General features: G+C 41.9%; 1 protein-coding gene and 1 long non-coding RNA gene across 2 annotated transcripts in view; one reads left to right on the top strand and one right to left on the bottom strand.

The window, feature by feature from the left end:
- LOC309370882 overlaps window positions 1–3,233 on the bottom strand; it is a 45,468-nt gene extending 42,235 nt beyond the window's left edge. The window contains exons 1-2 of the long non-coding RNA XR_014168722.1: window positions 3,108–3,233; window positions 2,451–2,532 (exon numbers count right to left, since the gene is read on the bottom strand). This is a non-coding gene — a long non-coding RNA (uncharacterized lncRNA). The remainder of the gene's footprint in view (window positions 1–2,450; window positions 2,533–3,107) is intronic.
- HECTD2 (HECT domain E3 ubiquitin protein ligase 2) overlaps window positions 3,131–17,414 on the top strand; it is a 36,336-nt gene continuing 22,052 nt past the window's right edge. Inside the window, exons 1-4 of the mRNA XM_081912967.1 lie at window positions 3,131–4,146; window positions 10,693–10,822; window positions 13,158–13,296; window positions 14,837–14,939. Of these exons, the coding sequence (XP_081769093.1) occupies window positions 3,904–4,146; window positions 10,693–10,822; window positions 13,158–13,296; window positions 14,837–14,939 (615 nt within the window). The 5' untranslated portion in view covers window positions 3,131–3,903. The remainder of the gene's footprint in view (window positions 4,147–10,692; window positions 10,823–13,157; window positions 13,297–14,836; window positions 14,940–17,414) is intronic.

Genomic DNA, 17,414 nt, shown 5'->3' with positions numbered 1-17,414 from the left:
ACAAGATCCACCTGTTTTATACAGGTAAGTAATTTGGATGCTGATGTTCTTGTTGTAGAACATAAACCAACACAAATACCTGTGGCTAATATAATCCAGATTCTTTTTTTTAAAAAAAATTAAAATAGCCATTTTGCTGATCTAGATTCCGCCCACCCCACCCCGAAAACAGATTGTACAAATGTTGATTCCCTCACTATTTCTCTGGGCTGCTGCAGTTTTATCTTCCTGACTGCTGCTTCCCCAACCCCAATTGATACCCAAGTCTAGCTGATATCCATTAGAAAGTTTTGAATGGACTCAAATTTGAAACTGCTGTTCATCTAACAAAAGTACAGAAAATGTCTCTAGGATCTGTCTCCATACCAGAGATTACAATGAAAAGTGGTGATTCTAGGGATTATTATTTTTTTGGGAAACTGGGTGGTGAGGTGAAGTGGGGGGTGGGGATTGGAGAATCCTGGAAATAAATTAGTCTGGTTAGCTCAATGTCTCTTCTGGACAAATTCGTGGAAAGTTTATTAAAGATCAAATTATCAGGAATATAGGATAAGTCCTGCTGAATGAGCATCAACATGACTTCAGCAGCACCGTCTTGTATCACTAATCCTTTAGTTATTTGAGAGTGTCAACAAACACATGAAAAGGAGTAATCAGGTATACATTGTGTACTTGAGACTTTAAACTAGGAGTCGGGGACCTGCGGCTTGTGTGCCAATATTTAACACACCAGGCCATTTTCTCCAAACCATGCCCATCAAATAACATCACTGATGATGTCAGCTGATGGAAGGAGAGGGTTTAATTCTGCATTGGTTGTACCACCCCATTCCCAGGAGGGAACAGGATCTGGCAGCCTAGGCAGCAGAATTTAATCTCTGCTAACCACCTGATGAGTGGAGATTACAGTCCTTTGCATTCTCCTTTAAGTGAGCAGGATGGTGGCAGGGAAATGTGAGACCAACATTGCTGCCACCCAAGGCTTGTGAAACCCTTCACATGTTTGCCCCCTCCCTTTTTAAGACTGGAGCACAAGGGATTTTGACTGGTGCGTGGTCACATCCTTCTGTCAAATTTGGCACATGAGGCAGATAAGTGGAGCCAAAAAGGTTCTGCATCCCTGCTTTAAACCAACCAATTTATCTGTGCCATGCATAATTTTAGATTTGTAATACTAGTATTTTATAAGGTTCTTATGATATTGACCTAATTTATCTTAATTTCTGTAATGCTTGATTAAGTTCTATTAAGTAAAGGAAATGCATTTACTATCTGCCTGGAGACTTGTCCTTGAACACTACATTTACAGTGTGGTGACAGTAAGGGGGACTAACTCTCCCTCTTTAATGTGGCAGTTGTAGAGGGAGCTGAGATAAAAAACTTAGTGTCTGCTACATAGAAATCAGGCTTAGATTTTTTTCCTCAGAGCACATCTGGATTTTGAGCAAGTACTGTGGACACCATCCCCTCTGGTAATTTCTCTCCTCCCTCCAGCCAGATCAGTTCTTCATCCTAAGAGACATAGATAAATCACCCATGCACCCATTTCACTTATCCAAGGGATCCGCGTAAATATCAAATCCAAAAGAGCAGTGTCTCTAAAAGCTCACAAAACAAATATCACTCTTCCAACTTTTCCAACTTTCTCCTTCAGCACTATGTACTTTTCGGGGGGGGGGGGGGGAGAAGGTAACCATCCATACACCCTCATGACCAAGGCAGCCAGTGAGGGAGGCAAGGGATTAAGACACTGTGGACACCAGGGGTCACAATGGCACTATTATGATGGCCCTTGTATTAATTAGAGTAGGAATGGCAGATTTCAAGCCCGGGGCTGGATGCAGCTCTCAAGGCCTTGGGACTTTCTCCAGGCCATATTCTCTCCTCAGCTGCACCTCACCAGCCCAGCTAGAATATGTCCTTGAACTCTGATAATGCTCCTTGTTTGCCGGGGTGGGAGACAGAGCTGCTGTTAGCATGTGTATAGAAACTAAGCTAAAATTAATGTTTATTGTTCTGGCCTTGCTAAGCTCTGGTGCTTGGCCTCCAGAAGGTTGCTTAGACTGAAATACAGGCTGAATAGGGTTCCCCCCCTAAGTTACTGTTGTTGGCATCCGTCTGTCTGCAGAGACAGTGGTGTGCACCTCCGGGGCTGAAGTCATACTGCCGTGTTAGTTACGGGAGGAGTAGTACCTCTGGTGAGTGACACTTCCTGCTTCTTCTGCAGTAGTTTGTCCACCTTTGGTCCCCACCCCACCCAAATTTTAAATCATAAAAACCACCCGACTCCTATCCCACTGATATTCTGTTCTAGAATGACACAATCAGTGCCATGTTCACAGGAGCATTCATTTGGCCTTACTCCTTAGTAAGCTTATTTAGAACTTAGGGATATAGGTGCAAATACATGTAATAGCACCGCAGCACTGTTTTAAAGCCATGAAACTCACCAGATGACATTGGGCCAGTCCGTATACCTCAGGCTCAAAGGGTTGTTGTGAGGATAAAACTGGGAAAGAACCATACATGCTCCTGGATAAAAATGTAAAAACAAAACCAGTAAATTTAAAAAAAAGAACCACTACATTGGGGACAGAATCTCTAAAGAGAAAAATAACACAGGGACTTTTTACCCTTTTCTGTCACCTATCATTTCTCTCAGTTCCTACAATTTTGGTCCCACAACTTCTACTCTCTGAAATGTGAAAGAGATGGGGATTTCTTTCACCAAAATATTATTTACTAATATTTTCCAAAAAGAAAAAAAAAAGCTTACACTTTATTTTTAGACATTTCTATATAACCATGAATAAATCAGTTAGGGGCGCCACAGAACAGTCTATTTACGGTTCTTATTCACCATCATAATTAGAGGAACATAAAAAAAAGTTTCATGTCCTGGGGGACCATCCCGGGGGTGGTGGTTTCAAAACGTCCTGCCGGTAACCCAACCAGCATTTAGAGAATCCCTCTAAGTCTGCGTAGAGCGCGCGGCAGGCAGTTCCCTTAAGCGGGTGAAGGAATGACGGGGGAGAGTGGGCACTGCTGCTTCCCTTGACGCTACGGAGTTTTCGTAGCCGCGCGGCCAACCCCTCCCTCCCACTCACCCAGCGCGGCGTTTTCCTATATAATAACATGCCGCCCACTAAAACAACATGGCGGCCTCGCTCTCTGGCCCCGGGCTGTAGGCGGCGCAGCGGCTCTGCGGGGTTTTGTGGCGAAGAAGCCCTGGCGGGGGGAAATCTCCGCCTGTGCTGCCTCACAACGCCCGTCTGCTGCTCCTCCCTCGCCAACTGAAGGGAAGTGTGTGGGGGGAGAGAAAGAAACCAACGAGCGGGGGTGTCCGCGCCTCAGGCTGCCGCCACGTCTCGCGGGCCCCCGCTCCTTTTTCCTTTTTCTTTTTTGTTTCTTCCGCGCCGGCTCCTCCAACCGCCGCCTCTGCTGATTCCGGGGGCGGCCTAGAGAGGTCGCCCTTGCTCTGAGAGCGGCTGGCACAGGAGCCGAGTGAGGGGAGACCGAGCCGAGAGAGGGAGCCGGCGGCTTGTGGGCGGGAGCGGGGTGGCGGCGGCGGCGGCGCGAAAGAGGGACAGGGGCGTCGTGTGAAGAAGAAGCGCCGCTTGCGGGCAGCCAGCAAATTCCTCCTGAGGCGGCGATACGGAGGGAAGCTGAGGGGGCAGACTGGGGAGAGAGCCATAGCTTTGAGGCGGGCGAGGAGCGGGGCGTCATCGTCTTCATCGTGGATGCGCCTCTGAGGTAAAAGAGGTTGCCTGAGGTAAAAATAAAAAAAAGCCGGCGAGGAGGAGGGGACAGACGGAGGCGATCCGGACACATGGCGGCAGCGGCAGCCCCGGGGCTGGTTTGACAGAGAGGAGCGCTGCTGCTGCTGCCTGCGAGGGAGAGAGGATGTCGCTGCAGCCTTCAGAAGCCAACTCGGAGCTCCTCTCGCCCGCCGCCGGCGACAAGCGGCTGTTGCTGGGCTGCGGCGCGGAGGAGGGAGAGAGAGCGGATTCCCCGGCGGAGGCGGCGGGATCAGAGCAGGACGAGAGGGCGGCGGCGCTGGCGGCTGCGGAGGAGGAGGAGGAGGGAGGAGGAGGAGGAGAGAAGAAACTGCCTCCCCAGCTGACGGAGCCCAGGGCAGCTTCTGGGGTATGTATGCATTCTGTGTTTGTATATACCAGCTCCTGGTTCTTCCTAGCGGTCTGCTGCAGCACAACAGCGGCTCCTTAATAAAGGCTGGCAGACTGATTGCGGCAAGGCTAGTAAAGGCTTTCATGGACCACCACCAACGCCTGAGATGCTCTTTTAAGGGATGCTGGAAAGCTTCTCCCGTCCACAGATGCTTCGCTGCTGAGCTCACCAGGAGATGCTGGGATGAATGGCTCGGCTGCAACTCCCGTGAAAAAGCAGCTTAAGGCCAAATCTTTCCTGGTGATAATGGAAAGCAAAGGGCATGAAATTCACAGGAGGTTTTGTTTCTTTTCCTCCCACCCTCTCAGGTGTACATGTTTCACTAATGTAACAGCACCCAGTGATTGGCATCAGTGGGCTTTGGGGGGGGGGTGGAGGGAGGGGGTTCTTATAAACTTATCCATAGAGAAGTAGCTGGTATTTAATGGTCCTGCCATTTTTGGCTACATTGTCGGAACAATTAGCGTGCTGAATGGGACAGATTGCGTAGGCGTGGTTTCCAGGATTTCTCTGTTCTGGCACGGAATAAGATCCCAACACATTGTTTTTCGTTTTAAATCAAGGCCGTTATAACATTGATGTATCGACAAATTTTTAGCATGAATATAGTTTAAATATCTGTAAGTCCAGTGAATAAGTATCAAGGAAGATTTTGTCAAGACTGTTTGGGAGGAAAGGGGACTGCAGGGGATAATTGAGAGAAACTAGTTCAGGGGGACACTTTAAGGGGAGCAAGGATTTTGCTGTACATACACATTAAATATAAATACACTGTGAATGAAAGCTTGAGGTCATTAATGAGGTAGCAGGACAAATTAGGGGGAGCACCCAACACCCTTTGAAAGTAACTCCAGGGGGTTGTGTTTTGAACTAGTGTGTACCATTCCAACAGGGCACAATTATGGTATGTACTTGTATTTAGAGTGCATTAATGCTTATAGCATTCTCACCATTTAACCTTAATTTCTCAGCTATAGTTTCTGCATAGTTTGATAGCTTTGAGAGACTGGAGATTGCTTTTGGAGAATGCAATTATAAAGTAAACAGTTAAGCAACAAATGAATGCTTAGAATTGCCTAACTAGAAACAAAATCATTGGTCGAATCTTGGGGGGTTGATAAATCCAGGTTAAAAATGTGCCTAAGAAGGGCCTGGAATGTTCCCCAAGATCTTCCATGCATTAAATGACATCTAGCCACATTTCCATAGACTGATTATACTGCATCACAAACAGTGAATGAGGCACCCCATACTTATTGGGGTAAGAAATACATGATCCACTGGATCTTAAATGCACACCTATCAAAAAATGTTAACAGCAACAAAGGGAGGGCAAAAGGAAAGGTAAGCAGACACTTTTTAGAGAAGGAGAAGGTTATCTTTCTATTATGCATCACTCATTTGTGTTCAAAAAGCTACACAAATCTCCCTCACTTGAATGGTAGAGTGGGAGGGAGTGCTCAGCACCTAGAACTTTTTCAAAATGACTAAAACAAAACTTTTTAGAAGTGCGAAATGGCACATGCATGAAGAAAAGCTGTTAACCAATGATGGGCACTGATATTTTGGCAGCCTCGTTCTGTGGAAGATTTATGATCCCAATAGAATCACTAGCTTATGGAACAACATCCTGTATTTAAAGTGTCAGAATTCGCAGAGATGACTGGCAGAATCCGAGACCTGGGAGAAGAAAGGATTGAAGAAGATTGGAAGAAATTCAAGATTTATCTACAGAAATATTGTGATTTAGTGGAATGTTAAGAAGGATGCTTGGTTATAAATAATTGGCCATCACTAAAATAGATTAGGAATTGGTGATAAGAGAGATTAAGAAAAACAAATTTGCAGGAGAATTATTTTATTATATTTAAGCAAGTGGTTATAGATTTGGAAATAAGATGATAATTTGCTGGACAAAAATTTATTAATGATGTAAGTGGGAGCGGGAGACGTGAGGAAGTTCAAGGATATTATGGAACTTTGTTAAAACATGTTTATTATTACTGTATTCCCTTATTTAAAAACCCTAATAAATATTTATATATATATAAAAAAATAAAGTGTCAAAATTCTATTGTGGTTTATTGCTGAGAACTTTACTTCCTTCCAACAGATGCCCTACAAGGTGGAAAGGCATGTGGATCTTCACAGCAATTGAGTGACAGTGTGTATTTGCCAAATCTAACTGAGCACATTATGGTACTGCAGAAGAGCCTGTTCTGAATATCTTACTAGGCCAAAAGGCTCATTTGAGGACAATTTGAAAAGCTATATTCCATGTATCCATGGCCCCTGTGCTGCAAGGCAGCAAATCTCATTCTGCTTCCTGCTTTCTGTTCTTCTCCTACTAGTGGAAAGTGCAATTTGCCATCTGGAGAAAAAAGCAGCAGGGGGTGAGAGTCACTCACCAGCCCTTCAGCTAATACTGAGCATCCTTTTTCTTCCTAGCAAATAATTCTAGAACATTCACAGTAAATGTAGACCAGGGTAGAAAATTATAATCAAGCACATTTGTGGGGATGATGATTCAAGTCCTAATTGTGTGAAAGTCTTTTGTAAACTCAGATTGAAGTTAAGTGCCTAAAAATTAAGAACATACGGTAAGTTGCCTGCTCAGATCAGACCAGTGGCATTTCTAATCTAGCATCTTGTTCTCACAGTCGCCAATTGAAGGCCAAATTAACTGCACCATCCCAAGAGGCCAATATTGCGGCTAGATTCTTAACATTTGAGGCCAACTGTAACTTTTAAAAGATGTTTTATGCTAATGGTTTTCATAATGTTTTCACTCTGTTTTTGTTTCATTTTTAAATTCTGGATGTGTTTGCCCTGGGATTCCTTCAGGAGGGCAGGAGGGATACAAATTTAATACATAAATAGTACTTGGGATCAGGGCTTTCTTTATCTGAGGGTGCAAGGGGTGCGGGGCACCCAGGTGCTGAATTCTGGGGGGCGCCAGGCGCCCACCGCTGAGCTCTTAACTATCTGCTTGTTATGAAATAATAAATAATTTTGATCAAGCTAGAAAAACAAAATACATATATACCTAAGTATTACCGAAATGTATACCTACTGTTTCACTAAAGGACTTTCGACTTTGTGTGCTCATTTACCAAAGACGTGCCACGCCAGCGGCAGCGTTTGTCATTCACAATGGCGCTGTGCACATGAAATTAACTCTTACATCAAAATATTATGTTACGTATTGTATTGAGCTGCTATGCAGCAGCGGGGTCAGTGGCACCGTTGACACGACTGATGTTTCTCCTAAGTAGGTGCCTAAACATTACTTATAAATTTAAGTGTGGTGGTGTTGTATACTTAAGTATAAGTGTATTGTAAATAAATGAGCAAATAAAAAAGTTTGTTTCTTTTCCTCCCTTCTTTCATAAACAGGAGATAAGGCTTAAGCATGATGTCTAACATAAGCCTAATAAAAGTTAATTTGGGGGCTAAACTAAATTTGGGGGCACTGGGCACATCTTTGCACCCCGGTGGCTAAAGACAGCACTGCTTGGGATTGTTTCCAGTTGTGTACAATGAAAGTTATGTGCTGAAGCTCAAATAAATAAAAGGCTTACCTATGCATTTAACACTGAAATCTTTGTTGATTGTCTTGTTTTGTGCGTTACAGATATATGTAACGTAATGAAAGGGAGCACATCTATTTTAGAAGAATAACAATTGTACGTCTATATTTATTTATCTGAATGGCTTGGGTGGAGGTAGCAAAAAAAGGAAGTACAAAATGTGTTAAATATAACTATGTTACAGAGACGCTTCATTGTATCTAGGGAAAGTAACAGATGGAGAAGAACATAATGATATTTTGGTAACAAACGTCAAGGCTTATAAAACATTTTGAAATGAGAAAAGAAGAAAGAGCTATTGAACTGGAGCCCATTTATCACAAAGGAGTTTTTATTTAGTGTTCTAAATAAGAATTTATGCCTTGATTGTTTAATGTATAGCAACAAGCACTCAAGTTGTAGATCTCTGAATTAATAGACAGGAATGTATTTGACATAATTCTGTGGACGCACAGAAGAACCATAGAATGTGGTTATGAGTAGAAAATCAATTTCTTGAGAATCTGCTTTTTAAAATAAAAGACATGTTTCTAGCCCTTATGGATGCAGATATATGTGGGGAATTGGAGTAGAGCTTCCTGAGAGCCCTGTAACTAAATACAGTGGTACCTTGGTTTACGAACTTAATCCGCTCCAGAAGTCCGTTCTTAAACCAAAGCATTCTCAAACCAAGGTGTGCTTTCCCATAGCAGTGGAGGACTCAATTTACAAATGGAACACACTCAACAGGAGGTGAAACATGTTCTTATTCCAACGCAAAGTTCACAAACCAAAACACCTACTTTGGGTTTGCAGCTTTCTTAATCCAAGTTGTTTATAAACTAAGCTATTCTTAAACCAAGGTATTACTGTATGCTTAAAATATGTCAGCATGCCTGCTGAAGTCTTGGGAGCAGTAAAGATGGCTAAATAAGATTTTCAATACTTTGGATATGGGGATTTGCCTGTTCTAATTGTACTTTGCAAGTACTTTGGCCACAATATGTAGGACAGTTTCTCTCTCATGAGTTCTTTCTTTTGGTGACTGGACCAGATGCACTACTTTTCATCATCTTCCTCTGACCCTGCCTGCCCTCTCCTTTCTCTGATATAACAACTTTAGATACAGCTTTGACCAAGCTGCTTCTAGAACCTGAATAGCTTTCAAAAGAGTATAAAAACATGTATTGTGCATTCTGTAGGTACTCCAGACCCACACACTTCAGCATCCTATATTGTTTTGTTTGACTCAGAGGCACTGAATTAAGAGAGGACAGGGAAGTGCCATATGGCATGCTCTAAACCATTTTTAGTATGTGGGGTACAATTCTATTTTTGTACCAAAGCAATCCTTTTGTAGTTAGTATATGAGAATCCAGCCTACTAATATTGGCTAAATAGTTCTTAATTTGTTATTTTTAATGGTGGGTGACGTTATTGCAGAGCTTGTGCAAGTATTCCCTCTGCCCAATGTATAGGTATTTTTTTTCTGTCTAAGAACATCAATCTTGAGTATATTACATTCTTTTTCGGTCATGCTTTATCACTGTACTAATTATCTGCCCTAATTCTTAAGTAGTTGCATACAGCAAATGGTATGGTTTTATTCTAACCAGATTCCTTGGTGGCAAGGGAAAAGGATATCAAGAATACTGTCAGCACACGATAGGATAAATGATAGTCACTAACATTTTATTTCTAAGTAGATTCTAAGTAGATTGTCAGCAGATGGTGGGATGAGTCATTGGCTATTTGATTAGATAGTGACAATATTGTCATCAAAAAATCACATACAGTTATTTACTACGTGGAAATACTTCAAAAAAATTCAGCTCTAAAAATGTTTTCCTTACAAATACATTGAAATATGAAATATGAGATATCTGTGATTCAAGCTTTATGCAAAATGTTATATGTTAAAAGCAGGATATTATAAGAATGGTTTATGTTTATTAAACCATGAAATTTTAAAACTTTTATCTGCTTAACTTTTAATTTTATTTAAAGAATGTTCTTGGGAAATACAACTTCAATACAGAACAAAGCAGTTATGATTAGAGTATGCCATTCAAAGTATATGCTCCCTTTCTAGTTAAAACTAAGCAAAGGGTTAAAGAACTAGTCAGCCAAGTATCCAAGTTTAGAGAGTGGCATGTTGTGTGGAATATTTTTGCAAATGGCGTTACTCTGGGCTCATCTAGTTCTCATGGTTCCACCTTTAGCTGTCCTTTAGGAGGAGAGTTCTGGTCTGGGGCTTCTTCCATAGGTGGTCTCTTGCACATCCAGGCTCCAGAGAGTCCTCAATGAGTTTGAGGACTTAAGATTTTCATATCGATTTTAACATCTACCGTAGATTCTGGCGTATAAAGCGACTTTTTAATCCCAGAAAAGAGGTTAAAAAGTCGGGGGTCGCCTTATGGGTATGGGTGGCGCGGAGTGGAGCCTGCCCCCGCCCCCCGCTGCTGCGGCAGTGGCTCTGAAGCAGCGGGCAGCGGGCTCCGCGCCGGGCGCCTTTCTCCCAGCGTGGAGCTGCCCAGCGTATTAGGCGACTGGGCTTATAAAACAAATCCCCAAATTGCAGCTGCTAATTTGGGGGGGTCATCTAATATGTCCAGTCATCTAATATACCAGAATCTACAGTACCTTTAGAGAGAAAAGTGTCTGCATATACTTTTTTAGGGTAGAATCTGCATAAAATTTGGTGTACCTAATAACTCCACTTGTTACATTTTTAGTGTATATGCACTAATATAATATGACAGACAAACCAATTTGGAAAGAGAGGTGTATGAATGTAAAAATGTAAATGTGTCAACACTGTGTCAATATTAAAAATGCGTGTTTGACTCTCATAATGTTTGAAGTAGCCCTAAATTCCACTGAAATCAATGGAACTTGTATGTCACAGCATTGAATTGTTTTTTTCTAATTGCAGAGCTTGGAGACGGGACCAAAAAATGATATTTCCCCATTCAGCAGTTTCATTTCAACCATCAGCCAGAAACAAGAAGATACTGGAAGTGGAAGCTCACCTACAGAATTTGTTATTGCAGATATAAAAAACGGTAAGAGAACAAAAGTTTCATTATTTAGCCATTTGTGACTGCAGGAGCTACTTGGTGCACTGTTGTTAGTAGCTGTTTTGTCTTTTGTTTGTGTTGTGACAGTGCCTTGCTGCTTGCTAGTAGAACTGTGTTTGTGCAAAGTACTCTAAAGTCATAATAAATGACACAGCACAATAAGAGCTAACAGTCTAACAAATGCAAGTTAGAACAGATAAATAAGTCAGTAGGGAGTTTTAGGATGAAATAGCTACAATGAGTGTAACATTGACAATGTGCACTTTGTGCATGTAGTAAGCTTTTCAGTAAGTAATGTGGCAGTAATCATAGCCTGCTGGCTGCTTAGCTGTTTTTAAATGTCTGCCTGTGATGGGTTGAGTTGCTATCACAGGCAGCCAGCAGAGGCGGGTGCCCATAGGGGCAGGGCACACCGTGGGGCCTCTGGAGTCTGCCTGCCTCCACCCACTCAGCCACCCTACAGCTGGGGGGAGACAGCGGGCGGACCGTTTGGGCAGTGCAGAGCCGATGCGCGCCCAAGCCACCATGTCTCTCCCAGGAGAGACACGTGATTCGGGCGAGCTGCAGGCCCCATGGTGAGTGCTGCCCGGCATTTTGTCACCCCCCTCAGTGGTGACACCCAGGGTGGTCCACACCCACCGTACCCCTTCCTCCGCCCCTGGCAGAGAGGACTGTTAAATTTACAATCAGAACAGTATGGGTGAATATGACTGACATTGGGGACAAGTCTTCTTTTTTTTTTTTAATCCAAAAGGATCTGTACTGCTGGTTAATGTTAAACACTATACATAAGTATTTGCTGTTCCTGGATAGGACAGCTGAAAAAACTGTCACAGGAATTGCAACTGTATCTATGATAACACAGGTTTTATGACAGCTTTGCCCATTTGAATATATGCTAGAATATGGTTGGAAGGGTTTGGGTGTAGAGCAAAACTGGAAATTGACCCTTAGAATTCTGAACTAGAATTGTACCATGTCACGTCGTGACATTTGTATCAGTCATTGAAGAAATGGCACTGTTTCATACCCATTCATTTCCAGTTAATGCTCTGATAATCTAGTCTCTCTTCTCTTATCAGAAATGCTTTGTTCATCAGATTTTTCATTAACATTCTTGCCTCTCATACATTGGTTAAGTGATTTTTGCATAATGTAACCAAGCAACATTCTCAAAACCATTATTCAGCAGTACATCGCTTTACAAATCTTACCATCGCTTAAACAGTTCCACGTATTTTTAGAACAGAGTTCAGGAAGGATTTTAATTATTTTTATAATCAATAGTTTTCAGTGTATATAGTATTCTTTAAGGTGTTGTTGTAAACTGCACCACTGGTACAGCTATTGAAAGCTTCTTAAATTTTTTACTAATTAATTTAGCATGCTATTGTTTGGTGCTTATATCTAGTTTGTTCAAAGATAATGCTAGAAAGGGTGCTGCTGTATTTAAAATCAGTGACACTGATGTTCAGAAGCATAAGGATCATGAAACATATTATTTATTATTTTAAGTCACATGAACAAAACCTTTCTTTCCTTTTTTAAATTATATTATCCCACTAAGATTAGTGATTTATTCAAACTTTTCATAAACTCCCATTTAAATTGGTGTAGTAGAAGGTTTCTTTTACATTCTTGGTCTTAGAATATGAAATATAGCTCCAGTTTGAAAGGAATTTGAATGTTACTCAGGTGCTGGAACTTCATAAGTGACTGGGTTTAGACATAACACTAACCTATGGTTTAACATTATGAGAACAAGCCTCAGACCCATCCACGCCTCTCTCCTCCTGTATGGCCACAGGAAGGATATTGGGAGCTTTTGTTTCTGTGGCTTGTCATTCTTTCAAAACTGGGACAAACTGTAATTAGTCTTAACTATGGTTTGGGGGGGGGGAACCAGAATAAAGAACCACAGTTTATATAGTTCCTGGCTCATGGAAAGTGCACCTGATAGTTTTTGGTGACTTCCTTTCCTCTTCAGCTCATCCCTTCCCACCCCATCCTATCCCATTCAGACAAGGTTTTGGGGAAAGGGCTTATGAAAGTCATCTTGCATCAGTCCCTTCCTGTTAGTGCTCCTCTAGATACAAACAATATATATATATATATTATATTATGACTTGCACAAATGTATGGGCATGAGGTATCACTGCAACCTAATCCTAGCTATGTTTATGTGGAATTTCAATGGTAGTTCCTTTCAAATATGCAGGTAGGTTCAGGTAGACATAGTGTCTATATTTTAGTTTACTTTCGGATTAATTTTTTTTTAGTTGCAGTTTATGATTTTTTAAAACTTTTGCTTCTGAATCAGCAAAAGAGCTTCCATCCCTTGGCCACGATGTTAGGCAAAAACAGCGCACCTCTGTAGATATACTTACAGCAGAAATGAAAGTTTCAGTCCCACCAGAACATCCTCTTCCCGTCCAAACAAAAACTCTAATAGACTTCCGGTAAGTAGCATTATTTTGTGTATATGTACTGCTAATAGATTTATTTATATGTTCTTTTTAATTATTCTAATTAAAAAAATACATGTTGTATCCAGCAACCAAACAAAGCTTCTAATATTTATACTAAACTCCCAAATGGGTCATCTTCTATTGGAAAATACATATTTTTCATACTCTAATTTCCTGCAACTATATAACCTGTGAATGCATACCAAGGAATAAATAATTCCTTTAAATGAATGTATTTTTAACTGGAGGCTGGTGTAGGAGATGCTAGGAGGGAGCAAATATGTTACATGCCTTCCTCCCAGTTCCCATGGATTCCAGCAGCCACTTTGCTAGAGAATCTTTGGGCCACAGCAGGTGAAGTAGGAAATAATCCCATCTCAGACATGACTGCCAGGGTGGCTGCTGCTGTCTCTCACAGCCTGGTGGCAGATTGAGGTGGTACTGCGGATGGCGGTGGGGAGTAAAGACATTACATGCCTTTCTCAAATGTTACAACATTAGGCAGTACCTTGGGCACATTGTGATTGAATGCTTCATTTACTCATGGATTAGCTATGTTTGGACCCTGCTGTTGATGCTACTTCCTCGACTGTGCTCCCTTTTGTGATCATGTGGCTTGTCCCATCACAATGGATGGCACTCTGCCTCTGCTACTGACCCATTATGACCTTGCCTGGATAGCATGCAACTTAGGGACAGGAGGCCTGGCATGCATTCTCTGCTTCTGTGATCTTGTTTCCTAGTGCAGATGGTTCATGAGGTAGCTGGCTGGCTCACCTGCTCAGTGGCTGTCTGCTGTGGCATGCAACCTCTGCTGCTGTCTTGCTAAGGTGACATGGCATGGCACACAGTTGCCATCTTGCTGCTACACATGGATTATGTTCAGGTTGGAATGAAAGGCCAGCTACCGGTACATTGCTGTCTTCCTGAAACGTCTTCTGCCAGGCTGGTGGGTAAAAGAGGAAGAAATGGCAATCTGCTCCCAAGCACTCTGGAGTGAGCACCGGAGAAGATGGATCACTGCTTTGAGCATATCAATTTGTACCTAAAGAACTAGCTTAGGTCTTCCAGTAGCTTAACTTTTAGCATTTTTCTTTTTAAAGAACTGACCGTGTGTTGAATCACAAGCTACTTATGAAATTTCCTTTACTAATAAAAGCAGCTTGCTATGTGACATGGGGAGCTTTTGTTCTAGCAAAACAGAGCTGCTTTGGAATATGTGGAAGAAGCTGTGCATTTCTTTGGATCTCAGCTCCTTAGTTCCTCATTATTTCATGCCTAGCCCTAATGGTCCAAAGTATGTAAGGTTCTCTGCTTTTAACTGCATTTATGGGTGCTATTTTTACATGAATGTAATTACACCTATTTGAATGTAATTTGGATTTTTAAAATTTATGAAAAAGAAATTAAATACAACTATGGGATACAACCTAGTATTTATATTTATGGGTGTCTAAAATGTATTGAAAGCTGTTTGTGTAAAATATTCTGCTAGCTGTATAATTGGTTGCATTTTGTGCTTTCTGTTTAGGGAAGACATAGAAAAAGCTAAATTATCAGGAGACTGGAAAACAGTGTATGATTTTTATTCAAAAACGTTTGATTCTTTTCCAGAAATCAATACTGCGTTTAAGGTAAAAACCACCATTATCACCACAAACACATCTTAATTCGCTTAAACATTAACTTGCAATAATGCAAATATATGTTTTATCTAATATATATAATTAAAACAAAGCAACCAAAAGTAGAAGCTATATAAATTAAGGAAAATGGCATGTTTAAAATCTAATTTTGTATAAGAAAATAGTAAAACTGGCTTTTTATATTGGTACATGAAACTGATTGTTAGACCATTTTCACAGTAATTACCACTGTTATACTGTGTTTTTCATCTATGACAAGATTACTGAAACCCTACAAACACAGCAATCCAGGAAGAGTAATATATATGACAATAGCATGTACGCTACTGTAATGGGAAAAGGGGGGCTGCTCGTGCGTAAGCGTTTAAGTCCTCCAAGCGTCACATCAGTTCCTAAACTTTCCCAGTTCGAGGAGCCATGGGTGCGTGGCTACCTCAATCGCTGGCAGAATCCGTCAGTGGGCATTTCCGGAATTTACTCCAACATAAGTGTTCCTTGACGGAAACTCTTCTTCTGGATTCTCTGCGTGACAGTTTCCTCCGCGGAGTGGGCGTCCCCAGCGGAGGTCCTGAGCCCTCCCCGCTATTCTCACTGGAAACATCTTGGAGCCCTTCCTCCGATTGAGTTTCTGCAGGAACTATCCCTCTCCCCCTACTGGTTCCTTCCTCCGCATCCGAGGCTCTCCTAGCCTCCTTGAGCCCTTCCACCACCTGACTCTCCGATGGCAGTTCCCTGACAGCTACACACAAGGTTGGAAAACTGTACCCACACCACTAGATAGTACTGTTACCAATCTTTTTCGGGCCTACAGGCACAATTAGAATCTGGAATGTGTGTTGTGGAAACACAGCCTGCTCTGGTTGCTTCTCTTCCCCCACCCCTCCCTGGGTCACCCCACTCCAGATAAACAACACAAACCCTTTTTGCCTTTGAATGTGATCTGGGCAAAAGTTTAATTCAGTAGAATTAAAACAGTTCCTCTTGAATTTGCATGATTTTACAGTGGGTCTCCCCAAAAATCCACTATAAAATTAAAGCTTATATTGATACAGTAAAAAAAAAAATCTGCCTCTGTCAAGCACTATAGAAAACTTTAGTGAAGGTGTTGCAGGCAAAGATTCTGACGGATTTTTTTAGTATTTTATTAAACCTCAGAAAAAAAACAGAAGCAGCCAACAAATCACAGAATCCATCTGTAGACACATGTGATCAATGATTTGATGGTGATTTTCAGGGGATCTCATAGAAAAATTATGATAATCCATGTATTGGGTCCCTGTTTTTGTGACACAGCAACACTGGAAAGCACCAGATTTGTAATGATTATACTTCAATCAATAGTGACATCTGTGATTTGACGGATGTGGGCTTGGGGAAACCCATGAAAAATCAGGCAATTAAAAGTTATCAATTGTATTGGATGTGATATGAGTATGTACCCATGCCTTCTTTCACTCACCCCCATAGCTCTCCAATTTTTCCCAGTGTCCCAGATTGCGTCTCTTTTCTTCGTATGCTTTCAGTCATTCTACCTTCTGTTCAACTGCTCATGTGCTGGTTTTGAAAGGCACAAAGAACTGAAGGTGGGAGTAGGAGAGAGCATCACTCTCCCTACTTTATATAGTGTTTCATGCACCCCAGTCTCCAAGTGGCAAGAGACTCCAGCGGTTCCTGCCCTTACCCAAGGTTTAGTTACCTTGGAATGAAGGTCAGTGGAGACTGTAGTGTCTTTAAGGTATATGGTTTATTTACACATGTATACAGCCTGAGCATAGGATGGAAGGGCTCTCAGCATTCTCCAACAGACAACAGATCTTGCTTCCCTATTAGGTTTCTAGGGAAGTCCCTCCAAAGCCATAGCTTTGGTATTCTTCCTACAGAAAAAGTCAAGCCTCTGTTTCTCCAGCATCTAAGGCAGCTGAAAAACTCACACATGTGCAGCCCCACTTGGCCTTTTGTTCTTTGTCCTATGATGACATGGCATCCAGCCAGGTGAGGTTGGAAAAAAATCACCCATTTGTCTCTATGGCAACAGGGGTCACACTTTAAAATGCTGATATGCTGATGATGGTATTTAGCTGAGTGGGCTAAAGCCATTAGCTTAATAAAGAAGCTGGTCTGACTGGTTCTGCTAGATTCTAAACCTCTCAGATGCAGAATTACAGGCCTGGAAGTGGCCTATGAATAGAATGACCCCCCCCCCTAATTCTGTAGCAATACTTTTCAAGGGAAAAAAGTAACCACCCCATCACCTCCATGAAGAAGGGGGCAGTGAGCAGATGAAGGCTCAGAGTCTTCACAGGTGCCAAAGGAAGTTGTCAAGGGAATCACTGATGCTGTCATGTCTGACAATGCTAATGATCTGTTCTGCTGGTGTGGGATTTAATCTAATCACACCTACCCTTTTACAGGCAAACTTCCATTGCATTTTTAAAATGAAACATGCTTGCAAGCAACCACCCA

The sequence above is a fragment of the Podarcis melisellensis genome (genome assembly GCF_964234715.1).
Source record: "Podarcis melisellensis genome assembly, chromosome: 5".
Taxonomy (NCBI): Eukaryota; Metazoa; Chordata; class Lepidosauria; order Squamata; family Lacertidae; genus Podarcis; species Podarcis melisellensis.
This window is presented reverse-complemented; position numbering and strand designations above follow the sequence as displayed.